Source organism: Mugil cephalus, chromosome 15, assembly GCF_022458985.1.
Source record: "Mugil cephalus isolate CIBA_MC_2020 chromosome 15, CIBA_Mcephalus_1.1, whole genome shotgun sequence".
Classification (NCBI taxonomy): domain Eukaryota; kingdom Metazoa; phylum Chordata; class Actinopteri; order Mugiliformes; family Mugilidae; genus Mugil; species Mugil cephalus.
The window spans coordinates 11233929-11260613 of record NC_061784.1 but is presented as its reverse complement, the minus strand read 5'-3'; the positions used below and the strand labels follow the sequence as shown (position 1 = coordinate 11260613).

At 42.8% G+C, this 26685-nt stretch overlaps 1 protein-coding gene across 1 annotated transcript in view; it reads right to left on the bottom strand.

Annotated features, from left to right (window-relative positions):
- Nucleotides 1-26685, bottom strand: part of LOC125020891 (protocadherin Fat 3) — a 64957-nt gene that overhangs the window by 12044 nt on the left and 26228 nt on the right. The window contains exons 15-47 of the mRNA XM_047606517.1: nucleotides 26103-26224; nucleotides 25831-26013; nucleotides 25627-25741; nucleotides 25222-25503; nucleotides 24605-24955; nucleotides 24322-24495; nucleotides 23656-24186; nucleotides 22292-22656; nucleotides 21578-21731; nucleotides 20922-21029; nucleotides 20644-20827; nucleotides 20241-20461; nucleotides 19242-19694; nucleotides 18675-18809; nucleotides 18186-18579; nucleotides 17255-17451; nucleotides 14189-14342; nucleotides 13860-14093; nucleotides 13489-13667; nucleotides 12295-12508; nucleotides 11973-12187; nucleotides 11767-11904; nucleotides 11430-11573; nucleotides 11145-11342; nucleotides 10535-10812; nucleotides 9888-10450; nucleotides 9475-9606; nucleotides 9181-9338; nucleotides 8511-9021; nucleotides 7017-7170; nucleotides 5483-5639; nucleotides 1479-1895; nucleotides 313-568 (exon numbers count right to left, since the gene is read on the bottom strand). Coding sequence (XP_047462473.1) covers nucleotides 313-568; nucleotides 1479-1895; nucleotides 5483-5639; nucleotides 7017-7170; nucleotides 8511-9021; nucleotides 9181-9338; nucleotides 9475-9606; nucleotides 9888-10450; nucleotides 10535-10812; nucleotides 11145-11342; nucleotides 11430-11573; nucleotides 11767-11904; nucleotides 11973-12187; nucleotides 12295-12508; nucleotides 13489-13667; nucleotides 13860-14093; nucleotides 14189-14342; nucleotides 17255-17451; nucleotides 18186-18579; nucleotides 18675-18809; nucleotides 19242-19694; nucleotides 20241-20461; nucleotides 20644-20827; nucleotides 20922-21029; nucleotides 21578-21731; nucleotides 22292-22656; nucleotides 23656-24186; nucleotides 24322-24495; nucleotides 24605-24955; nucleotides 25222-25503; nucleotides 25627-25741; nucleotides 25831-26013; nucleotides 26103-26224 — 8071 coding nt within the window. The remainder of the gene's footprint in view (nucleotides 1-312; nucleotides 569-1478; nucleotides 1896-5482; nucleotides 5640-7016; nucleotides 7171-8510; nucleotides 9022-9180; nucleotides 9339-9474; nucleotides 9607-9887; nucleotides 10451-10534; nucleotides 10813-11144; nucleotides 11343-11429; nucleotides 11574-11766; nucleotides 11905-11972; nucleotides 12188-12294; nucleotides 12509-13488; nucleotides 13668-13859; nucleotides 14094-14188; nucleotides 14343-17254; nucleotides 17452-18185; nucleotides 18580-18674; nucleotides 18810-19241; nucleotides 19695-20240; nucleotides 20462-20643; nucleotides 20828-20921; nucleotides 21030-21577; nucleotides 21732-22291; nucleotides 22657-23655; nucleotides 24187-24321; nucleotides 24496-24604; nucleotides 24956-25221; nucleotides 25504-25626; nucleotides 25742-25830; nucleotides 26014-26102; nucleotides 26225-26685) is intronic.

The following is a 26685-nucleotide window of genomic DNA, read 5'->3' as shown; positions in this document are numbered from 1 at the left end:
GACATAATTGCCAATTTCAGCAGTGCAACAGAAAGGTGCATTATCGTTTATTGCTCCTAGGGAGTAAATACTGAAGATAAAATAATAACATAAATAATAATGTAATAAAAATAATAACAGGACTTTTTAAGCACTCTTGCTTACACTGGGCCATTTTCTTTAATGTGTGCGATCAAAAGGCATAGATCATTGAAATAAGCTCTCTTGGTAAAGATGGTGGTATGAGTGCAGCAGATAGAACACAGTGAGTTCGTGTCGTGTGTACTCCTTCGCCCTTTTGATCAGGTCAGAGATTGCGTGCGCATGCCTCACCCTGTGGACTGTTATCTCTCTGCGTTCTCTCCAGCTCAAAAGCCCTCTGGCCCCACTCGTCCTCTCTCTCATCCCGAACCCTCTCCAGTGCCTTCTCCCTCATCTCTTCGCCTTCCCAGGACACCTTGTGGGCCGGGCTGTGCTCCGGGCGGCGCGCGGACGCCGAGGGGAGATTGGGCGCCACGCTGCACACGGCAATGCCCCTCCTGTTGGCCACGCCTCGGACATTGGGCTTGTCTGAGAGGAAGCTGCTCAGCTGTGGAGAGGAGAACGTGATCCAAAAGTAGCAATAAATTAAACAGAGATCCATTGTTATCTAAAAGCGCTACTGCTGCTCCTGGCTGCGTCCTCTGTTGACCACAGAGTGTTTATTGCAGGTCCGCCCTACATGCATTGTTCTGCCTTTTGCTCTTGTTTAAAAAACGTTTTAATTTGACAAACAAAACTAAAGATAAATTGTCCTGCAGGCACGAACCAAGGGAAGATTTGTGTAAACTACGCGCTACTTTCAGCCCATTTATCTCAGCGTCTCTGGGCAGGATCACAATCGTGGGAGACGACTTCTGAGAAAATACTCAGGAAGAACAACCTGTTCAACAGCACAGTTTAATCACCACGTATTTTATATTATGTCAAAGCCAAATGTCACTTTTCAACGATGTCACGGAAGCAGCTTTTTGCAGCCCTTTGTCTGACACAGTACTCCTGTTTGTCCCTATGGTTGTTTGTAGTAATTTCATGAGTCAACTGAATCACATAAGAAAAGTATTATCAAAACTGGCTATAGGAGCGAGCAGGTATGCCGTTACTACAGACTGATATAATGTTTTTTTGTTTTGTTTTGTTTTTAAAAAATATATATTACGGATTCATTATGCAACTTAAAATTACACTCTTATCTTACAGGCTGCAGGACTGTTAAATGACGCACAGTGCCTGCTTGGCGATCACACTGGTAATTTATTTTCCTCAAATTTCAGGTCTGCTTTCATTAGTGGGATCATGCATTTATATATATATACATATATATATTTAGATATAATTATGTTTTCTGTACTAAAGCCACCATGAGAATTCTGACCAGCCTGGTGACTTTATGCCCATATTATGACACGAGAGACACAGAAATACATTCTAATCATTAATGCACACACAGTTTTGCACACCTGGCTCGCCTCACTGGAGACAGTCTTGTCACCATCTCCGCTCCTCATTCCCTGGTTGCCTAGTCCTCCAGGTAGAGGGGAGTGGGCAGTCGGACGCACCATGACCTGAGGAGGCCCCGCGGTGCTGCCCCCCACCTCCCCATAGGTGCTCGTGGCCCCCGGTGAACCCGACACGCGCACTGCCTTGAACTCAATCCCCTCGGCACCCATGCCAGTCTTGTGCAGCATGTAGCTGGTCTCTGTGGAAATAGCCGAGATGCCCATCGCCGTCTGGGTCCCCGAGGCCGGGTCAGACTCTTTCCTGAATTTGATTTTTTTCCTAAAGGCGACGAAGAGTATGAGGAGGAAAATGATGACAAAGGCAAGGACCCCGATGCCAATTATCTCTCCCGGTCCGACGTAAGACAGAGGCTCAGCCTGGGCAACATGAAAAGACAAATGAAAACATGGACACAGCATCTTCTGTTTTCAAAGCATACACACTCCACCGCTGCCAGGTGGAAGAACGTTTTTTTTTTTTTCATAATTAGGACTACCTCGCGTTCGGATAACGAACAAGCTGATGTTTCAAACTTTTTGAGAATGCACTCTAAAAACTTTCTCCAGAAAACTAAATTAGGTGAGATTCCTTACTGGTTAATCAGGCAGCCATATGAGAGCAACACTAACAGTAGGAGGACAGAGTGCTGAGTGTAAGCTAATACATCACACAAATACAACCAGTATTACAAATGACTTCAAACTGAAAGCATCTAATGATTACTGGTGTAAACCTAGATACAAATTTATCTACAGCAGAAGATTACAACAGACCTGTTCCTGGTCTTGCGGTACACAGGAAGCTATAAAAACCACAGATTGCTATTTTAATCTGTAACAAATAAGCTCCGCTCTAACCTTCTCTTCAGCCTTATTTCTAGTAAAAGATGCCTTGAGATGTTTTTTTTTTTTTTTTTTTAAATGCCATAAACATTGGTCGTGAAAGCAGACTAATGGGTTTTGTTAACCACGCTCACTTCCCTGCTGATCATAGTCTCCTGGGAAATAATAATAGCCCCTTCCTTCTCACAATGTGCAACAGTGATTGGGTTCACAGTGTCGGTATAAGGTGTATATAGCGCACAATAAAAGTCAAGAGCGTGAAAACTTCAAATGGAAACTGTGATTTACCCATTACCACACTCTCATTCATCTACTGTGGAGACAAAGATACCAAGCTGGAGAAAAAAGCCTTCCAGGAGGCTGCTGCTGCACACTCAAAATTCTCACCAGCTTCAATGTGCATGCCAGGTTCAATTAAGTACAAGCTCAATGCACAAAAAGCAATTTGAAAAGCTAGGGCTTTTTCTTTTTTTTTTTTTAGGTCCATCAATGGGCAAGGTTCTAGTAAAAAAACACAAAAATTTAAAAAGTTTTCTCCAAGACTTGAAGAAAACTTGAACTTCCACGCTTTGAAGCAGTGGTGTCAAACTCAATCAGAGACGGGGCCAAAATTAAGAACTGATACCAAATTACAGGCCAGCCAGAATGGATATTTATTTAAAAAGAGACACATCTTTTCTGATGTATTATCATAAATTGGCCATACATAAATATGAATTAAATTTTTTCCAAGTCATAATAAAGTGTTGTGGTTGTAATCCTAACACTTTTCCCTGGACTATGTTACCAACTGGGGCCATGGTGACGCTATTTTTGATACGACATTGTGAGATTAACAGTCCACACTGTGGTTTCCTGACATCATCTGTATGCTGTATGAATTGGCTGATCAACTATATTAGCTATATCAACACTTTGAATTGATGCCTGAATAAAACTACTAACATGGTGGAGCTAATCACAAGGCTAAGTTAGCATGCTAAGGCTGTGTTAAACATGCTGCTGTTATTTTCAGTGTGTCTGTTAACTGCTTCTTTGTGTAAGAATTTCCGTTAACATATTTCAGTGTTAAGTGTTTTGAGATGATTGAAATGTTTGAGCTTTTATAGGTCAAACATATGGACCACAGACTGTCGATGGTATGGACTGATTCTGATTGACTCATCTGTGACATACGCAATGAATGGTTGATGAGGCCACAGGACTCAGATGAGTTTGTCAATAAAGTTGTGAGGAGCTGATTGACGTTCCTGCCTGATGCCAAAAGTTCAGCTATCGCAATGCAGTCTGGGATTTGGAGTATCAATTGGTGCACTTGCAAAATACCTGTGGGTCTTTTCTGATAAATATTAATTTTTATCTTGCGAACCAGATACAATTGTTCTGCAGGCAGGATGTAGAGTTTAACCCTTCTACTGCGTTCATTCCGGCTAACACTCATGATGTTCCCGGTCAATGTGACCAGGGACCAAGGCCGGTCAGTATTTGAATGAATTTTTAATATACCGGCATACCGGTGTATTTGATTGCATGGAGTTCGGAACGCTGCGCCTCGAGACCGGACCATATTCAAAGTAGCGCTTCTAAACACACATGGTGTGACCGTGTCACTGCGAGGCGTGGCGAAGATGGAAAGGTCCGATAAATGAGGCTGCAGGATGCCAGAGGACCTATGCCAACAAAAAAGGTGCCTTGTCGGTTGTTTGGATTTTTTTTTTTTTTAGAGTGACCAGATGTCCCCGATTTCTGGAGACATCTTCGTTTCGGATGACCTGAAGCCCCGGCTAAAGCTGTCCCTGAAAATGACCCCAATTTTAGCTTTTTATGAATGGGAAAAAATATATTGCGCGCAGACTACAATTACTACGGTAGCTGGCCTCGCTGCTATTGACGTTACAGACATAACAGTTTAAATATTAATAAAAAGGTCAAGATAAAATGAAACCCAAAGTGTCCCTGTTTCTTCACTTCATCTTTATCAACATTTATTTTTTTTCCCCCTCTGAGATGTTAATATCTACTACTGTGGGATTTTTCTACAATATTTACTCATTCCATCTTTAGCCAATCTACTGCATTAATTCCTCTCTCAACCAGTAGAAAATATTGTGAACATGTGATAATGCATGAAAAAATATTACCAAAATATACTGCTATACGGTTAGAATTTTGGAAAGTACCGTGATAAATATTTTTGGTCATACCGCCCAGCCCTACCAGGGACATTATGTTTGATTATAAATCCATAATAATACATACAATATCCCCTAATGTTGTGTTAGATGTTTTACCAGCTTCAGCTCTCGTAAAAATTACAGGTTTTGAACTACTATTTTCCATGTATGTCCTTGTAGTCAGACAAAGGCCCAAATCTTGAAAACTTGACATTAACAACTCTTCAGTATCAACAGTAACAAACAACAGACATATTCACTAATGTAGAAGAAGTCCCAGCTGAAGTTGTGGTCGCCTTTCAGTCTAAATTTGTCCTGGACTTCATCCCCACCTGAGAGGGGCTTCCACGTGTAAATGTCACCAGGATGACTCCAGGCCCTACGCAATATCTCATATCCAGGAAGGATGACATAAAGTCCTGTTTCCAACTTTTCCTCACAGGCTCCATTGTGACCCTTGTCATGAACGTGACTAAATACATAAATAACACAAGTTGCGCCTACAAGGAAGTTCAAAACTTGTTATTGAAGCCGATATAAACATCTAACACAGCATTAGATGATAATGTATGAATTACTGTGGATTTCTAATCAAATATATTGTCCCTGGTCACATCACATCATGAGTGTTAGCCGAAACGTACACGCTTAGTCATCGTGCTGCCACAGAATGGACTGAACAAAAACCTTTATATTACCAGAGCTGTTGGGGTGTGGAAAAGAAGTGTGGCAATGTGTTTGTGTTTGTAATCTTTCATTCATTTCTAATGACAGGTCATTCTTGTGTATACAGGTTGAATAAAACACACAAAATTTAGTTTATCTGTTCTGAAGTCATATGTGAACAAAGCCACTGAATTTTATGAGAAACAGATGTAATTAACTTTATAGTTGGCTACTACATTATATAAATATCCATGAATTCAAAAGTGAATGTTGCTACTTTACCTGCGTGTCATCTCCCGGATCATCGGGCATCTGATCGCCACAAAACTGACCGTCGTATCCTTCTGAACAGTTGCAATAGAAGGAACCATACGTGTTGACACACTCGCCTCCATCTCCGCACTCTTCCTGGTCGCACTCATTGACATCCTCATCACATCTGTAGGGACACAGATAAATAAAGTGCCACACACAGGAATGCTGAAAGTGATCTGAATCATTAGAAATTCAAAAAATAATAAATAAAATGAAAGCACAATGGCTAAAGAAAGCAAATAAATAGTGAATCGTGTGAATCTCATATAAACGATTATCTTCATGGGTTTATTTTTATTCACATTTACCCAGGTTATGTGGTTCTGGTTAAAAGAAATTTAAAACACACACACACACACACACACACACACACACACGGGATCCTGAAGATGCAAATTCCAAACCAACACTGTAAATGTAATTTTACTCCACACACATACGTAGTCAGCTCAGCTCCTCGTTTCAAACAGTCAGTCATGCTGAGAAGGGGATAGAATATACATACGCTTCTCTTTTCAATTATTTTTTCTACTTGATGGGATTTTGAAAACACTTTGCAAGAGTCGGTCCAATAGAAGTAGAAAAGTATTTTTCAGGAAGCTTGTGTAACTATCCGAAAGGTTTTCGCTTTAAAAAAGCGCGTGGAGTCATTAAGGACATGCAGTTTGCTCATCAAGTCCTGGATGTTCTGGCCAGTGATAGCCTCTCACATGAATATTTCAGGTAATGAATACTTTATATCCTAATTAAAAGAAAAGAGTAAAAAAAAAAGAAAAAAGAAAGGAAGAATTCCGCTATTAGTGGTTCATGTCCACATTATTTTCTTGTTAATTCAGATCAAACGTTTCATTGATTCGTTTTCTGGGGGGTAAAAACCAACACAATTTCACAGCTAATTACACTCAACATCTGTGGCAGAACATAGGATTTTCATTGGTTTTTGTTTCAGTCTGTGCTTAATGTGAACTGATTACAACAACAACAAAATATTAATCCTAGTTTTTTTTTGGCTAAATATGATTTAATCCAGCTTCATAAAAAAAAAAAAAATAGTTTGTCCAAAGCATGAAGAGCAGAACCGTTTTCTCCTTTGAGGGAAAACTGCTCTCTAGTGGTGGTTCCACCAAACGACAGCGTGAGCACTGAGGTTGTTTCAAAGGCAATTACTGAACTGTAATTAAGACTGCAGCATGAGAATGATTACAGGCTTTCCAACCAAAATTGGGCTGAATTAAATTAGAACCCCTAATTTGTCCCACACAATAAGTGCTGGAAAAACATAGTGGGTTCTGGGATGCTAATTTGAACTAACGAACGCGTGTGTTCTTGTTGACTCTTATACATGTTTGAATGAGTTGGGGGACGCACGGGTTAAAGCATGAAATGATCACTGCCCTCAACTGTCACTGTGTATATTCTGTCTAACTAGGACAAGCCGCGGCAAAGGCAAGCAGTTATTAAGGTTTAAAAGTGTGTGTAGTCTCAGGCCATTTCATCTTACATAAGTCCCCCGAGTCCTCTAGGACAGCCACAGAGGAATGCACTGCCTAAGGGCTTACAGTCCCCTCCGTTCTGGCATGGGTTTGGCATGCAGGATGTCATTTCTGTTTCACAGCGCCCTCCAGTGAATCCAGCAGCGCAACTGCATAAGAATCCTGAGAGAGAAAGATAAAAATGTCAAACAATATTGAATAAATATCTATCTAAATCTAAATAACATCTATCTATCTATCTATCTATCTATCTATCTATCTATCTATCTATCTATCTATCTATCTATCTATCTATCTATCTATCTATCTATCTATCTATCTATCTATCTATCTATCTATCTATCTATCTATCTATCTATCTATCAAAAATTTGGATACACCTTCTCATTTAATGTACATTGTAGATTCTCACTGAAGGCTTTAACACTATGAATTAACATATATGGAATTATGAAAAAAATGTGTGAAATAACAAAGACACGGCGTGTGGAACCATTATGCTCAGATTTCCACCGGTCTAATGTCCATTCCTTGTGTTTCTTGGCCCAAACAAATCTCTTCTGCTTTTTGTTTTTCCTCAGTTTCTTAGCAGCTATTCGACCATAAAGGCCTGATTTGCGCAGTCTCCTCTGAACAGTTGATGTAGAAATCTGTCTGCTACTCGAACTCTGCGTGGCATTTATCTGGGCTCTGATCAGAGCTGCTGTTAACTGCCAATTTCTAACTGCCGGTGACTCTGATGAACTTATCCTCACAGCAGCAGAGGTGACTCTTGGTCTTGCTTTCCTGGGGCGGTCCTCTTCTGAACCAGTTTCGTCACAGCGAATTATGTTTTGTGCGACTGCGCTTGGGGCCGCATTCAAAGTTTTTGCAAATTGCCAGACTGCCTGACCTTCAGTCCTCGACGTAATGATGGGCCGTCACTTACCTGATTGGTTCATGGCATAATATGAATTCTAACAGTTGGGCTGTCAGCTGTGTACCAACCTGACTTCTGCACAACACAAGTGATGGTCTCAACCACATTAAGAAGGCAAGAAATTCCACAAATGACTAAATGGCTACATCATGAAGCTCATTGAGAGAAGGCCAAGGGTTTACAGCGTTGTCAACAAAGTAAAGGGTGGCTACTTTGAGCAATCTAAAATGTAAAACATATTTAGTTATGTTGAGTTATCTAACAATGTTTTCTTTGCTATATAATTCCATTTATCTTGCTTCACGTATTTGATGTCTTCAGTACGTATCTACAATGTAGAAAACAGTAAAATTAAAGAAAAAAACATCAAATGAGACAGTGTGTCCAAACTTTTGACTGGTAGTGTGTGTAGATAGATAGAGGGATAGATAGGGAAATTTCACATATATATATATATATAAGTTATGTTATGTTAAATTTAAGGTCCTACAATTAAACCTCAGCTTGTTATACTTTTTTTTTTTATAAGACAACAACTGTTTTTGTAATTTATTTTTACAACAGCGAGAGTTCGTCTGCATACCTCCAGAGGGCATGCTGCTGCAGATGGCTCCGTTGAGGCAGGGCTGACTGACGCATGAGTCTGGATAAAGCACGCAGCCCAGCTTGACCTCACTGAGCCCTGCTATCTCAGCGTAACGGCTCCTCTTATTCTGGAGTGGCAGCTCATTGCCGTTCAGCATCAGCGAGCCCAGGCAGCCCTGGAACCCGTCCTGGGCTCTCGGAGGGCCCCTTGTGCCACGGTCCCCAAGCCCTGGCCCTGGACTTGGCCTCTCGCCTTGACCGCTCAGCGGCCTCACTTGCGCTCCAAAGAAAAATGATGAATCTGGGGCCAGAGGCCAAAGACGGATGGGGGCTCGGGCTGCTCGGCGCCGCTCCACGTAGCTGTCGTCCAATGACAGGAGTGTGTAGTTCCTAGTGAGCTCCAAGGCAACTGCATGCCAGAGCCCATCGTTTATTGGTCTGCCAGAGATACCCATAATGCCAAGGGTGTTGTCGCAGTCCAACTGGAACCAGAGCCGACCCCCTTCAATCTGCAACAGGAAAGAGAAAGTATCTTTTTGTCAGTTCTTTTGATCTCCCATTTGCTTTTGGAACTTTTTTTTTTGTTTGTTTCATCCCAGCGCAACGGCACCTTCCATAATGCAAAACTGTAAAGCGCAGATTCTTTATATATAAGAAAGTTCATTCACCTTGAGCATGGTACAGGGGTTAACACGTGTGAACATAATCACTCCTCTTCTTTGAAGTGTTCTGATCCTCAAGCCGAGCCTCATCTCTCCACTCTGGCCATTCTCTGTCACTCTGTACTTGATGTAACTGTTTCCAGAGAAACTCAGAGAAGTTTGACCTAAGCATTCGCAGCAGACAAAGACAGACAGAGAAGCAATACTTCATTTAAATTGAAGAAACTCATATTAAAAGCCACTAGGATGTTATTGCATGCCTGTAAGTGCACCTAAACTGCAAGCGTAATAAAATCCTACCTGCACACTGGTCTAGTCTTTCAGGCTGACACTGGCAGACAGATGGCGCTGTAGGACCGGAACGCACACACTGCATATCTGCTGGGCAAGACTGACCTTCACAAAGCTCCACAGGGGTTGGGCATGCCGCTCCTGTATGGAATGAGTGGGAGATCTATAGATATTGAACGGGAATTTCATCTATGTTTATATGAGAATCTCTTTTCAATTTATTCTGGTTTATCATTTTTCCTACTTTATGCCAATCATTATTCTGAGAGTCAGGGATTTATTCAGATAAACACAATATCAATGTCAGAAAAATGTTTTCCAGAAACCGTTTGCTTCCGGTTATTGACCAGTGCGTATCATGTCCTAAGATGCTGTAGAGACATACTGAGGCTCAGCTAGACTGGAAGAGAAGGCGTGCTCACCAGGGCAAGTGCAGATCTCTCTGTGGCTGAACCTTGGTGAGACCAAGCTGACCCTCTCTGTGCTGTAGGTGACAGGCGAGTCACCCTCCCTCACCAGTTGCTTTTCACACACCTGGTCCCCACACTCCAGCTCACCAGAACAAGCACTGCTCACCACCACTGCCCCAGCTAGGACACCTCGAATCTGACCCCGCGTTCCTGCCTCCTCCAGCTTTGCAGAGAGCTCTTGCTGGGAGTAGAAGCCACCCATGCGGCCGCTGCCAGGTGACTCTGGCCTCTCCATGGCCAGAAGCAAGTCAACATCGGATGTCCCCATCACTGGCTGCACGCTGAGTATGTGGAGAGGATCCTGTTGGCCTGGTGACCACCTCCAGCCAGCCAGTCTCCGTAGGGTTAGTTGTATCTGGTTCAGGTAGCGACCGAGTAAGTCTTCCGGGGACAGGGAGCTGAAACGTAAAGCCAGGGCACTACGCAGCAGAACATCCGTCACCTGCTCCACCTGGACCGACACATCAGCTATCACAGCGAAACGTCCATCGCTCACTGTAGCATTCATCTGGTATCTGAAAGAGGACAAGAAAATGTGTTTTCCATATCATATTTCTTTCTTGTGTGTGTGTTTTGTCCCTTGGCTGTGTGGTGTGTACCTGCCAGGTTCTAGGCCCGGGAGAGCCACGATGCTCCCGTCTTGTCTGTTGATCTTAAACATGCTCTTGGGCTCAGACTTCTGGGTAAATGACAGAACGTCATTGGGGTCGCGGTCTGTCGCGTAGATCCGACTGATTGGGCCGCCCGGGAAGGTATCGGTTACCATGACAATGAAGATTTCGAGTGGGGAGACGGTGGGTTTGTACTGACTGTTTCCGATGACCCTCAGAAAGACCCAGGAAGAGGATTTGAGCCTTGGCTTACCAGAGTCACTCGCCTAGGACACCAGAACACAGTTGTAGTGAGATATTGAACATCTAATCACACAAGAAAGAGCTCCACAGAAATATAAATGACTGATTTAGTGTCAAAAGTTTTAGGTTTAAGTCACATCATATTCATGGTAATAGCTCTCCCTGAGAGAAATGTGCTGTTTTAAATGCTCCTTTTTTTAACCCAAGACGAATAGCTTTACTTAGCTGCTACCAGGGACAGATTGTGAGTAATGTGCAGCTCCCAGTGGTGACAGTGTGTGTAACCACGCTGACAAAGTATATTTGTCAATCAACCTTTCCTTATTATACAGTTATAAAAATACCACACTCTAACCTGGATTTCGAGAGTGAATTCTCTGGGTGCTTCAGGACCGAACACACGGCTGGACCTCAGAGTTCCCGTCTGGTCCAAGGAGAAGAACTTTCTCTCATTTCCTGACATGATTCGAAACTCAAAGGGAGGGCCATTTCTGGGGGAGTCTTTGTCGCTAACTGATAACTTCAGCAAGGTGGTGCCGGCAGCTTGGTTAAGCTGGAAATATGGAAAGAACCGAATTTTAAACAACTTCACAAAGAAAAGTATAACTACAGAAAGCAAACACACATGGGCCATACTTACCTGTATGACCGCCGTGGAGTTGGGAGGGGTGAATACGGGAGGGTTGTCGTTAACGTCGGAGATGTCGATGTTAACTGTCACAGTGGAGGACATGGCAGGGGAGCCACTGTCGAATGCCTGCACCGACAAGGAGTACCTGGAGACCTAGAGGATACAGAGGATTATGTGCCGTATTTGTATGTATCAGGCAATATTGTGAGCACCGTTATGCTTGCATAATGTGAGACTTCAGTGTGATGACCTTGATGGGACGTTTCTGACTCAAATGTGCTCAGGAACCAGAAAATTACAATTGATTGCTTTTAAGATATTGTATATGAAAAAAAAGCATGCTTACCAGTTCTCTATCAAGCCTCTTATTAACCTTGAGCAGGCCTGTAACGGGGTCAATCCAGAACTGGTTGTTCCGGTCACCTTTCAGGATGGAGTAGGTGATACGACCGTTCACCTGGCTGTCCAGATCTTCAGCCAACACCTAAATAGTAAGACATAAATATTAATAAAGAAACAACAGGAGGGGATAAAGTGAGGACTAGATTTTACTTTTGTGATCGTCCTCCCGATGGACGCATCCTCGCTGACCAGTACGTTGTAGATGTCCTGATTAAAGGCTGGAGCGTTGTCATTGACGTCCATGAGTTCAATTGTTACCATGGTAGCAGTGCTAAGAGGAGGGTTCCCGCTGTCCCACGCCTCAACAGTAAGGTAGAAGTCCTTACACACCTCAAAGTCCAAATCATCAGCAACTGAAATGGACCCTTTAACCAACAGACAGCACACAATCAGTTTAGTTAAAGCTGGTTTTGTGTTATTTTTGGTTTAACCTAAGTGTGATTATGTGGTTACTGTAAGGGCGTCTGCTCACCCAGTCTTCTGTCTATGGAGAACTTTCTCAGCTCGTTGCCCGACCGGATGCTGTAGGTGATCTCAGCATTAGCCCCGATGTCGGCGCTTGTCGCCAACACGCGCAGCACTTCGGTTCCCACGGCCACATCCTCTGGGACAGTAACAGCGTAGTCCCTCCTCTGGAAGACTGGAGCATTGTCATTCACATCCAGCACCAAAATGGTCAAATCGACCTGAGGAAGACACAAGGGACTGTACAATGGCACCTTAACGATTCATTCATCAGCCGTTCCCCATTGAACTGTCCCCGTTGAACTGAGTCCACCAAAGCATTAGAGAACATCAAGGCAACATCTACAGTTTATAGCATTACAGAATCAGATAAATGCTTCTTTGTTGGAATCAACTGTGTGCAATACTGCCATGATCACTTCTTGCTGTACAGCTCTTATATTACTGTGCCTACTGCAGATACTGCTATGCCTCATGGAGCAACTGCCTCTGCTCCTACTGCAGCTAAAACTACTATTATTAGTGAAGATGGTACACACTGCTTTAAAAAAAATATATTAATTTTCAGCATCAATGGTCACCAAGCCTCCAGACATAAGCGAATGCATATATTTGGCCAAAATGACAACACCTGGCCTCATTTCTTCTTTCTTTACTGGGGTTTATTTTCAGCTTGTGTTCATGTCTAATTTTAACATCCTCAGAAAGAGAAACCTGTGAAGAGTCAACATAGTTTTTCTGATGGTCTGTTTTCTGTCTTTCCCATCCCGTGCTGCTGCACAATTTGACGACAACACACTGTATCTTAATTAAAATCTACTCTATTCTTTATTTGTTCTCTTCAGTAAACAGCATATTTCTATTCAGTTTTTGTCGGGCTTTTGGATAGAATTACAGATCACAACACACCAGATGTTCAGACTCCATGGCTGGCTAAATTTATTATGTAGAGTAATAATTACTAAATGGTTTAATTATAAAAAAACATTTGGCTTCAACAAATGATTGGTTTTATTGTGCTGTTGTGACAAATTTAGAAGAATTACACAAAATGCAAACAGTTTGAACTTTAGTAATCTTATTATTATGATTTTATTTGACAACAAATACTAGTGGTCCACACTTCCTACAGTTAGGTTCAGTGGATACTCTGTATATGTACAACCAAGACTGAATCTGTGTGCTTGGACTTCCAACCAACCTGGGAGGACAGTGCCCCCTGTTGCCCAACTCGGTCCGTGGCCTGGACACGGACACGATAGGAGTCTCGGCTCTCTCTGTCCAGAGATTTCTCCAGGATTACTATTCCGGTAACAGGGTCAATGGAGAAGAACCCGTTGACCGAATCCACCAGAGAATAGACGACTGTGCGGTTGAGACCTGAGCAGGACAGATGGACAAATTGTGTGTGATACAAGCTGTACCCCCAGATGCTTTGGGCTCAGGATCTTGATGGGACAAGTCAGCAGTTTGACTGATTAGTGGCGTAGTAGCCTGACTCTGCATTCAGTGTACAAAAAAGAAAGTTTTTGTGCTCATTATCCTCGCTTGCATTACAACGCACCAGCTTACCTTCATCAGGGTCACTGGCTTGCAGCCGGGTAAGCAGAGCCTTGGGCGCGGCATTCTCATACACACTAGCCAGGTAACGAGGTGACGAGAACGACGGGGCATTGTCATTCACGTCCAACACTTTGAGAGAAATGTCAGATCGGCAGAAGAGCCCTCCCCCATCAGTCGCCTGGGCGATGAGCTTGTAGGTGGATGTCGTTTCTCGGTCCACCGCGGTGGCTGTACGCAACTCACCTTAAGACATAAATCAAAACGTTTAGAGACAACTTTTGGAGTGCGTACCGTTTTCATCAAACAGAAAGCTAAAAAAAATAAATAAATGAATGTACCAGTGTTTGCGTCCATGTAGAAGTCTTCAACCCCGATGCCAAACAATGAATATTGGATCTCAGCACTGGAGCCTGAGTCAGCATCTGTGGCAGCCACCGTCAGAATGCCCTTGTTAGTGGGAATGTCCTCAGGAAAGGAGGCGCTGTACACCGCCTGGCAGGACACAGACACACACAGGCACACAGTGAAACCACACTTGCCACGATGAGAGAGAAACAACATCTGTCCAACGCATCAAAATCACAGTTCTCGGGACGTTGCATCCATTATCCCCCGCTGACAGAACAAGCTCAGCTGAGTTAAGTGCCCTTTTCTGGACCTAGCATCCACTTCTGCCAATGACAGCCTCTGGCAATGAACTCACAATTTTATGGCACACAGACCAGCACAGTAGAAATGCAAGTGTACTGTGTCTAAGCAGAGTGGAGTCTGGATGCTTTTGCTCTGTTGCGTGATCCATCCAAAGTCATTTTTGTAAATGTCACCTGTTTTATATTAGGGTAATGTGTTGGACTGCATTTTGGACAAAACAAGAATTTTTTAAGAGTCAATTAAGTTAATCAGTTAATCAAAGAAATAACAATCATATAAATTGCCATGGGAATACTTTATTGGTATTATTCTACGTCTGTAGTTGAAATGATTTATGTCCTCTCATTAGAATATACAATATAAAATAACATGAGTGTTTGATCCATTCAACGTTGCTACCATGTAACGTCACTATACAGTCACAGGGGCTTAACTTGCCCGAGTACAGATAGACTATCGGAGTAGAATGGGGACACGGGGACAAATTCAAAGAAAACGACTTTGAGGTTTTGTGGGAAAAATGAAAGTTTCTCGACTAATTATGTGAGACCGAGGAGGTGCAGAATGCTACTAAATGGAAAGGGGGATACTCCCAGAAGAGTCTCAAACCCAATTATCTCCTCATCTCCTAGGATGATATTCTGGAAGAGTACTAACTCACATCTTGAAGTTTTAATGGAATCAGTAGCGGACTAACCTGATTTCTTTTATCACAGATTTTTTTGTCATTTGTTTGTGTAAATTCGTTATTTTGTTTTTGAATATTTTCAAGATTAATAACACTTTGTAGGCTATATAAAAAAAAAATCTAAAAGTCAGTTTTATATATAAGTCCGAGCACACCCCCAGAAATAATAAAAAAGACATTTTATTCAAATTAATTCACAATGAGTTTGTACTTTTTGCACAGTGGAGCAGGGAATCAATATTTTACCTGAACAAACCCTTTTCTACGACTGCAGGCCAAGACTCTGCATTTCTTGCCAAAGTCATAAATATGCTAATTTTAACATTATTCAACATAGTAATTTTCTGAGCTAAGCCACTGTTAAAATTACTCAAAAGGATTGGGAGGCTCTCCTGATTCTTAACACAACGTCAATTGGAACGTAGGCACAGCATTATGCTGTATTTAGTCGCCACCTATTGTGTGATGGGATCAAAGACTATATAAAAGATGAATCAGTAAGTCTGAAAAAAGAAGCCAATGCCACAGAAGGTCTAACTCTAATGGACTATGTTTAAAAAGAATCTCAATTTCCCTCATAAATACTAGATCTGTTTTTTTTTCTAATACATTATTTTTTAAAATACACTACTGATTAGTGTGCTGGTCATCCAAATTAATGTATTTTATTCTATTAATGAATCAATTCCATAATTTAATAGATATTAGTCCCCAAAGGGAGCTCTATCGAGGTGTGGCTGGCTTGATTGATGTGCCTGGTCCGGTCTGGAGTAATAGAGGGTATGCATGTGACGTCACAGCTAGCGAAGTCTCCATGGTTACGGCCACTGAGTGGCAAAAAGTGACAGCTGAGCATGGAGATTAGTCGCATTAGGTTGAATCATAGACTTTAATAGCGTCTCAACTGTAAAACTAAATAAAAAAAAAATGGGTAAGAGCTGATGTGCAATTGACTGCACCAACAGATCTGAAAAGCAGTCCGAGATTTATTTTTACAGGCTCCCGAAAGCCAAAGAAAAGAGAAGTAAATGGGTCGCTGCATTACTAAGGAACAACTGGAATCCAGGTACTGAAACCTGGTGTTGTGGTTCAAATTTAGTCTCAGGTAATATTAATTTATGCTGTATTTTATGATGAAGTCATACCTTAAGTTACTTCTTAAGTAATGTTCTGGAGGGCTGTTGTTTTGGCGTAGTTACGGCTACTTGACATGGCTATTTCAGTTCCAACACAAAATAACAATAAAACAGTAAACGGAATATTTGCGATCACTCGTCATCCTTTTAACGTCTCGTCAGACACCACAGTATTGTACGGCTAACGTTACTTCTCGGTAAAGCTCTTAGCATTAGCATCTTTTGTTTAGCTACATTTATCATGACTGAAATTAACTTAAACTAATTTAAACTAAATGGAAATGAGGCTAATCCACTTTTCCAAATCCATACTAGTTCGTATGGATCACTGTTCGAGTATAACTGTCCTTAATTTGATCTGATAATCCACATTTTTCCCGGTCTCGCTGTATTTACTGATACATTTCAACATGTTTTCAGGGGGGGCGTGGCCCTGGGCGGCAGTGACATTAGTGCATACCAAGCTCCTCCCTTGAATCCCACTGTGGTCACAGAAATAACAAGATGGCCACAACCAAATGGCAGACTCAAGGCTTCAAAAAAGGTGGCTGACAAACCAAAGGTTGAAGTCACTGTAGCTATACATTATCTATGGATGTGACTGACAGTTCAATTGTTTTATACTGTAAATGAACTAAAACTTTTCTCTCTAAAATCCCTGTTTTTTTTCATTAATCAGTGACTCACATTTCAACTATATTTATTGTACACGACGGTATCAAAAGCCATGTATTCTCTCAATTTATATGCTAAAACTAAACCATTGGAATGTGTTTACCCCGCACACCAAGTGGATAAAGGCAATTACTACTAAAATGAAACAAACTGAAAAACCAGTTCATCTTTCAACATTCCTCTGCCTCATCGGCGCCTGTTTACTTTGCACTTCTCATTTACTTTGCACATTTGTGTCGGTCTTGCTCCCTGACCTGATTGCAGATGGGACTGTTGTCATTGGCATCCATAACGGTAACCTCCACTGCAGTGCGGGCGACGTACAGGCCATCGCTGGCCGTGATGTTGAGCAGATACCAGTCCTGCTGCTCTCGATCCAGCAGCCCGCTCACGTACACCTTCCAATCCCCCTGCACAAGCGCCAGGCCAAACACGCCCCGTGGGTTTCCTCCTGGAGATTACACAGGTGAGAATTAAAGTGCTGATATTAGAAAAGAGCGAAGATGTATTGGACGAGATGAGAACAAACAGCAAGACTTATTCATTCGCAAGATGAATAAGCACATACACACCACCCACACGCACGAATGATGCAGGTAGCATTTGGTGAAATCAATAACCATCTGTCATAATAGTGTAATCCACACCGGCGGAGCAGCAGCCATGGCTCTTCAAAGTTTAAATCTTTGACCTTTTATGACTTCCATTAAGGTTAATCTGTATTTTTAAATGCCAGAACACAAGGCAAAAACATATTATCCGACAGCGTAATGGGCAGTGTAATGGGATAGCATCAAGCTCATTATCAAGGTTAGAGTTTTGCTGGAGAGTTCTCAAAATGCTTTTATTTCACAAAGTCACAAGTTAGTCTGTGAAAATCTACAACTTGTTTGAAATGAACAATGGGTTTCAGTTCCAAATAGTTTCATAGGAATAATTTACAGCGGTTTTGGAAGAAACAAAAGAAGTCAATAAGTTTACAAATAAATTACGAGTAGAGATCTTTTATTCTGTTTCCTTTATAGTATAATGCACACCTTGTAATATTGAAATGTAATCGTAAAATGAATATGACCTGTAATACCAGCAAGCCCATTAGGCAAATGAATGAATAATATTTATGCTCCACAGCCTCCTCTCACTGGATGCTTTTCGCATTTGAACTTGTGATCTCAATTTCCTCACCAGTGATGTAAAAGCTGACGAGGCGGTTCTGATCTGTGCCGTCTCTGTCTTTGGTTTTCAGGACAGCCACCACCTCGCCGAGGGGGTCGCTCTCCTTCACTGCACCCCGGTAGAGCTCCCTCTCAAACTGCGGCGGGTTGTCGTTGACGTCCGACACGGCGATGGTCACCACCGTGGTGGAGGAGAGGGGCCGTGACTCGGCCAGATCTGACGCCACCACTTCAAAGCTGTAGCTGGAGCAGGCCTCATGGTCCATCTGGCTTACCGTGGTAACCCAGCCTGTTTTACTGTCGATGGCAAAGACGGAACCAGTTGTGATGGGGCCGGCCAAGGGGTAAGCATCCTTTGTCGAGTCCAGGTTGTACGAGAGTAGAAGCCCGAGGCTGTAAGTCACCTGCGATTTAAGAACAGATGTGTAAAGTGACTTTTTAAAGCAGCTCTCTGAATTAAAAAGTACTTTACGCTCATTTAGTTTGAGCTGTATCGCACCTGTCCGTTAGAGCCCCAGTCTGGATCAAGTGCACGTACTTGGACCACTCTGGTTCCTGGTGGCATCCCCTCCATCACCGTGGCTACGTAGGTGTTAGTCTCAAACACTGGTTTGTTGTCATTCACATCTAAGATCTGCAAAACCATCAATAATTCAGTTCAGTACCGTCAAAAAAAAAGTAAAATGCATTAAAATAACAAGGCAATATGTATTTATAGCACCTAAATAGTTAACACGTAATGAAGACAACCAGCATCATTGCTAATTTACACTTGCTCCGATGTGGAAATGTGATATGTGTGCATATATATTTCCAGTCAGAGTTTTACACTGTTCTAGTGAAGCATGTTGCTCTGCTCTGACTCACTGCTACACCTGCTGAGACATTGATTTTGTGATTTCTGTCAGTGTAAACACTCGAGTAAACCTTTGTTTTATATATATATATATATATATATATTTTTTTTTTTATTATTTGATTTTTTTTTTCTAACTTGATGGCTGAAATAAAGATTAAATTCACCTTGAATCAACCGAAGAAAGCAAACATAGAAAGTTTCACCAACCTTAACCTCCAGGTCCACGGTGGACACAGACTCAATCAGGTCCCTCCTTGCTGTTGCTGCGACCTTAAAGCGGAATATGCTGACCTCTTCGTAGTCTAGCGGCTTGACCAGACGGATGAGACCTGAGTCCCTCTCCACTAGAAAGGTGCCCCCCTGGTTGCTGTCTAGCATCTCTCCTATGACTGCAGTGAAGATCCCCGTCTGTCCAGGGCCCATGTACACAGATCCCAGGGCTGTTCCCACCGGTGTGTCCTCTGGGATGGTGAAGGAGTACTGGGGCTGGGTGAATGAGGGAACAAATGCGTCAGGGGGGACGACGTGGATGAAGGCCGACACCAGGGAGTGTTTGGGAGGGGAACCAGAGTCTGTTGCTTTGACAAAGAACGACAGCACGGTGCCCTGGAGGTGGTCGATTGTGCTTTTGGTCATCATCCAGCCACTGTCCGGCTCCACCTGTAATAAGAAAAATAATTAATTTTCATATCATATATATGTTTTTCAGTTTCTTTACCATGAACAGAAGCAGGTTACCTTATCAGTTAACTTTCACAAACTGAACCGCGGTGAACAATATTTATATTCCACGACCATGTTTTCCTTTAATTTGTGCTCCATTTATAGAAGGTAGTTCCTTAATCGTTCTTCATTTAATTTTAACTGTGATTCAAAAATCTCCCGAGGCATCAGCCTTAATGTAACATCATTTTGATTTGATGAGTCGAAACGTATAATCTACAGTTAACAGATGGCTGTTAATTCTCATGAAATGCAGAGAGGGGATGTCAACCGGAAACATCGCCTAACTGAAAATCAGGTTAACGGCATAAATGTTGTGCTTTAACGAGGTTTAAACACATTAAATATTTAAATTTGGATCCGGGTCCATTTTTTTGTATTACGTGTTAATTTGAGAAGGAAGTTTCATTAAAGTAGCATAAGTATAATGTTAGAGTATAATGGTAATGCACTTAAAGTTAGGGTAGTACAAAATGTGTTCACCTCCAGAACATCGACCAGCGACAGGCGTGCCTCGCTGTACAGGGAGTAGGTGATCCTTCCATTAGACCCAGCATCGGGGTCAGTGGCCTGGATCTGTGTGACAAGAGAACCTTTGGCGACATTGGCTTTTATGCTCATACGGTACTCCACCGCTCTGAACCGGGGGGCGTTGTCATTCTCATCTGCAAGAACAACTCGCACTGTGCAGAATGATGCACGACCTGGAAGAGTAACATAAATGTATGAATCTAAAGCAGACAAAATGTATGCAAAGTTTCACCCAATGGACTTGTAGTACGGTGATATAATTATAATCTTATATAGACACAGCAAAAAGAATGGGATGCATTAATATTGTCTAAATGTTTTGAGGAAATAGTCTGGTCACTGTCAGAAATAATACCTCCACCATCCAGGGCCATGACAGTCAGCACCATGTCCTTGTTGAGAGGATTTTCTCTGTCTAATTTCTGAACAGTGGATATGATTCCATCTGCGTCAATTGTGAACTGCGTTTTCCCGAGGTCGTTGATGAAGGAGTAGGTGATCTGGCCATACAGCCCAGAGTCCTCATCTGTTGCACGAACCTGGAGGCCCATATAGAAACCCACTAATTAATTCATGTCCGGTTAAAAGTCCTGCTGGAAACACTCATTCCGAGCAGTGAGAAAGTGAAATTACCTGAATGACCTTTGACCCTGGGGGGGCATTTTCCTGGACCTCAGCCAGGTAGAACCTCTGGCTGAATACTGGGCTGTACAGGTTAGCTCCCAGGACACGTACAATCACCTGCGAATCATGATCTCATAGTCAATCCATCAGCTTCACCCTCGCCGTGTGTCTCATCCCAATAAACATTTCTCGCTGATTTGTCAAATGTGATCAAAATCAACATGGCAGAGAGCAGTAGTAAGAGCATTAGGATTGTATTAACCAGCTGCAGAGATATCAACGCCTCTTTAAATCTTGTCGGAAGAAGAACCAAAATAATGGGGCTGCCTATTATTGCTACTGAAAAGGGGTATTCCTGTGCCAACAAGCCCCCAAAATGTCCCACTTGTAATTACCACTAAGAGACAGATGTGTGCAGTTTTCCAGCTGGCAGCTCATCCTCATAGTAAATCTGCTATGACACGACATTAACCTCCAACTGCAGAGCAGCTCAGCAGCCACTAGTAAGAAACTGCAGTTATACCAGACACATGTGCATAAATTAAAAGTGAAGGGTTCCTGAAGGTCACTTAGCTCTCCGCGTATAAAAACAACAGGAGTTCTGAAAAAGAAAAGAGCAAATCAGCCGATGGTACTATATTGTGCCTGCCACAAAGTCGCCTCACCTCAGCATTGTTGGTGAAGACTCCATCTGACACGGACACATTGAGTTGGTACGAGAGTTTCATGCTTTGTCTCTTCTTGTTAGACAGACGAAGCACCCCTGAATCCGGTTCCATCATAAAAGTCATTTTCTCATTCCCTGAAAGAATACTGTACCTGAAGGCACACAGAGCACAAAGTTGATCATGATGTATGTAGTGATTTTACTCAGGTGAGTTTGGAAATACTCCGATCCGGCACGTAATTATGACCACTGACATTCATTATTACACAGGAAAAGATTTTACAATCCCTTGTGCTGTGATCAGAAGCAAAACAGATTTGGAAGCCCAGTCTAACTGAAAAACCAACCAGCAGGCTAACAGTTTAGCAAGCAACAAGAAGACACCAGCTAACTAGCCTAGCCAACAGCAGTAGGCCCATGTAATCCCGTCCCCCAGTAGAGTGTGAGTGGGAAATGCCAGCATTTTAACCACCCTGACAGTACGGGGTAAGAAGTGATGGGATATGCGACTTTAGACAGCAAATAACATTGACCATTTTGTGGTCAGTGTTGCAGGCACAAGAGAAACATAATGATACGCCTGATCGGCGTACACGTTCAGTTTTTCTAAATGAAAATTCAACTGAGCTGGCAAAATGTCTCACTGTTATAAAACATTACAGAGAAAACACCCACATCCATAAATTTCTAAACCATCTTTTTTGTTTCTTACTTCAGCTTCTGAGCATCACAGATGTCAGCGTCTGATGCCTGAACACAAGTCACAAAGTGTCCTTGGGGAGCCAGCTCGCTGATAAAAGCCTCGTACAGCGCTTGGCTGAAATTAGGTGGGTTGTCGTTGGTGTCCGTTACACTGACAGTGACACTAACATCACTGCTGAGTGCAGGGTCTCCGCTGTCTGTTGCCCTGACGATGAAGTTGTAGCGCTGGACGATCTCATAGTCGAGCAGGCGTGCGGTGAATATCAGCCCGCTGCTGCTGTCAATGTGGAAGTAGTCCGTGCTGTTGTAGATGTCAGATAGGATCTGGTATCTCACGATGGCGTTCTTTTCTGAGTCTTGGTCCTGAGCAAACACCTACAGAGTAACAGAAAATGTTGCACTGCCTCATGAATTATTCAGGATGAAGTCTGATTTGTTTGCATTGTAGCTACAGTACCAACACTGAGGCCAGAGGAAAAAAGTAAATGAAGTTCTTGGTTTCACTGAGACTCTGGTGGACACAGTGACATTTAAAACCACACAGAACAGCACGGTCCTTTTGTTGATGTACAACACTACGGTATTTTAAAAACAGAATTATCCTGCTAGGTTATCAATAATTAAAATGTGAAAAGGGCAGAAAACTCTTATATTCACATTGGGGAAGAGGAGAAACAACCATTTTTGCAGTTGGTATCCCCCTTAAGAAATTTCGTAGTTTATTAAATGTAAAGATACTCTTAATTGACTTGTTTTTCTTTGCACTAAAACAAATGGGAAAAAAATCTGGAGTTGTCATTAATAATAGGTTATTATGCCACTGAGTTACTGGTCTGGTTCACTTGAGATCAAATTGGGCTGTATGTGGCTCCCGAACTAAAATGAGTTTGACACCCCTGACTTAACGGCTTAATATATGATGAATGTGCAAAAAGTTGCACATTATACAGCTCAGTGTATCTAGTAAAAAAAAATCTCAATATCAAAGAGAAAGTACAAGGTGTATTTTAAGTCCTAAAACTAATGAACGTTGTCCATTGTTCTTAGATTGGCTTTTAGATTCTTGCAATACTCAGTAATACTAGTCCAATAAGGTCATTAACGTATTTAATTAATCAGCTAAGGAAACAAAAATCAGTTAATCCAATAATGAAGTGTTTTTGCTTCAGTGTTGCAAATGTGCTGGAGTAGCAGCACCGGTGTATTATTCCTTAAAGGTCAAGAGCTTCCACAGAGAACCTTCTCTCAAATATCACACAGTCTCTCATAAATAAATGATTTGTCATCGAGCATTCATCCATAATGCTGCTGAAGTGAGTCTTATGCGTAAACAGTCAGCCGCTCAAGAGTGCACACCCGCCTCAGTAAACACACCTGTAACACGGTCGTTCCGATCATGGAGTTCTCCGTCAGCACAGTCGTGTATGAGGTGTTCTGGAACAGTGGAGGGTTGTCGTTCACGTCCAGCATGACGATGTCCACGTCCACCTCAGACTTTGCCCCAGTCAGTGTGTCTGTGGCCTTCACCGTTAGCCGGTAGTACTGTCTTGTCTCATAGTCTAACGGGTAAATCACGCTGATGATTCCCGTGTCAAAGCCAATGTCAAACTGGAGGGAAGGGTCCCCATCCGTGATGGTGAAGATGATGGTTTGGCCTTCAGGACTGCTGGCATTGATGCACAGGACGGAGGTGGAGACGGCCACGTCCTCTCTGACAGTGACACCGTAGAAAGGCTTGTCAAACACCGGCATGGCTTTATTTACTACAGTAACAGGCAGCTCAACCTCGCTGGACAGAGGCGGGAGGCCGCCGTCAGTGGCCACGAGAATCACCTTGTACTCTGCGTTAGATAAGTCCGCCTCGAAGGCTCGCTTTAAGGTCAGCTCTCCTGTCACGGCGTTCACCTGCATGGAATTTATGAACAGAAGTAAGGAGCATATGAACATACAAACCCATGAATTTCATAGATTTTATTTATTTATTTATTTATTTTTTTTAATAAAATGAATGGAGATTAATTCAAAGCACAAAAGACTCACTTGAAAGTTCCTGTGCTTCTCCTTAATGCTGTAAGTCACCTGTCCATTCAGACCGGAGTCTCGGTCAGTGGCTGACACCCTGAAAACAGCTGATCCCGGCTCAGCTTCCACTTGCACTACGGCATAGTAGGGTAGGTTTACGAAAACTGGAGCATTGTCGTTCACGTCCTCCACCTAAATGTGCGTAGTTATATAGAAAAAGAAAAGATGTTGTTATTGTAAAGACAATAAGAACACAGGTGTAACTATTCGTTTGACACAAATAGGTGATAGTCACATCTACCTGTACTTGCACAATCGCCCTGGCCACCCTCAGTATCTCGTCTTCTCTGCTGACCTCCACCACGAGCTCATAACTCTCCTTCTCCTCTCGATCAAAGGGCACTCCGGTGGACAGCACCACTCCACACGTCGGCCGAATGGTGAAGCGTCCACCTGGGTTCAGCAGAGTGTACTTCAGTGGCTCGTTGAGGCGGTGGCCAACTGTGTTCACAACGCTCACTAGGGTGACATTGATTATGTTCTCTGGGATGGAGGCGGTGTAGACCGGGAAGGTGAAGAGAAGCCCACTGTCGATAGCTTCCCTGACAAGCACCGTGACTAATGCCATGCTGGAAAAACGCCCATCCCACACCTTAAACAGAAATATTTAAAGACAAATGTCACATAACTGGAATATATAGACAGCATAATACATGGTTAAATGTGCATTCAAAAAAATGCATGGGTTGCCCTTTTTTATCTTAACCAAAACAAAAAAACAACCCAATAACATGATCTCTGGGAACAATTGTGCAGTCTATCCACCATCATATGTTATATAAACCAGCCAACTGCATGCTGTTTTATCGATGACAGTGTAAGGACACACAGAATGCTGACTGATGGCCAGTCACTTACCTTCACATTAAAGCGATAACGGTTTTTACTGAGGTTCTGATTGATGACGGTCACAACTCCGGTGTAGCGCTCCACAGAAAAGTACTCCACATTGCTGTCCACCAGAGAGTACGCTAGTTGAGGTGTGACAGACTTGTCAGGGTCTGAGGTGGCATCAGAGGAAACGTCTGGGTCAAAGGCCCCAACCTTCAGGACCTCGACTCCAATGTACGTAGGCAGGAGAAGGACCGCCTCATAAGTGTCCAGGATGAACTTTGGCGGTGAATCATTGATGTTGATTACCTAAGACAAGGTTGTACATGGGAGTGAAAATAAGCCTAAAATTACGACAATAACACGGGAATCAAAGTGAGTCAGTGATGGCTTATGAGGCAGTCAAAGCTGATTCATAAGATATTTACTTGCCTTTATGACCACCTCTGCTGGGTTGTCTGCTCTCCTTGGAGGCTGACCACTGTCTCTAACGTGGACTCGGAAGAGGAACTCGGGGAAGGTTTCGTAGTCCAGACTGGCAATCGTTCTAAAATTTTAGAAGCATTCAAACAAACCCTGATAAAAGATTTCTCAATGAATCCGCAGGTGAATCAGCTCAATAGCAATGCCACCTACCGAATGGATCCAGTCCCAGAGTCCACGCTGAAAAACATACGAGCAGTCTCCTCCACGATCTGGAACACCAGCAGGGCGTTGTGATTTCGGTCTCTATCGGTTGCCCGTATGACCAAAGGGTTTCCATCCTCTCCCAGGACAACACTGTTCACTGGAGCAGCCTCACTCACTGCACCCACATACCTGTTTAAAGGTTAAAAATAGGACACTGCGGTAAACGTTGGAAAGCTTTCTCTGCTGTCCTGTATGCCAACTCTGACCACCCCTGATACCTGATTTGTTGGAACACGGGTGGGCTATCATTGATATCCCCCACTTGGACGATGACAGTGGTGCTGGCCTCCACTCCTGCCATGTTCAGGGCACGCACTACTAGATAGTAGGATGTTGTTTGCTGCCAAAAGAAATCCAGTGTGTTACGCTACTGTGCAAATTTTCCGTCCATAAAAAGTAATGCAAAGATACTTCCAAATAATTATGCCATTAAAAAAACACATAAAAAAAGTTTCACTTGGTGTCACCATCTTTTGCCTTTCAGAAAAACACAAATTTGTAATTTTTTCCAGGTAGGCTGACTCAAGCTTCTTGGAGCAACTTGGCATGGCAGGACTGTTGCACCTTCCTTTCTTTACACATTCTCTATGGAAGGTGTGGAGGCTGAATTGGTGGCAGGAGAGGTAGTCACAGAGCGACATCTGTGTGAAAAGGACATGTTGGGACATGCTGCACTAGACACCAACGCTGTTCTGTTACGCATCGCACCTCTGATTCTTAAGCTCTAGCATGGTACCTGAAAGCACACGCTGGCGCGGGAGTATACCAGCTTAGTTTGGTTTAGTGTGAAAAAGCAAAGGC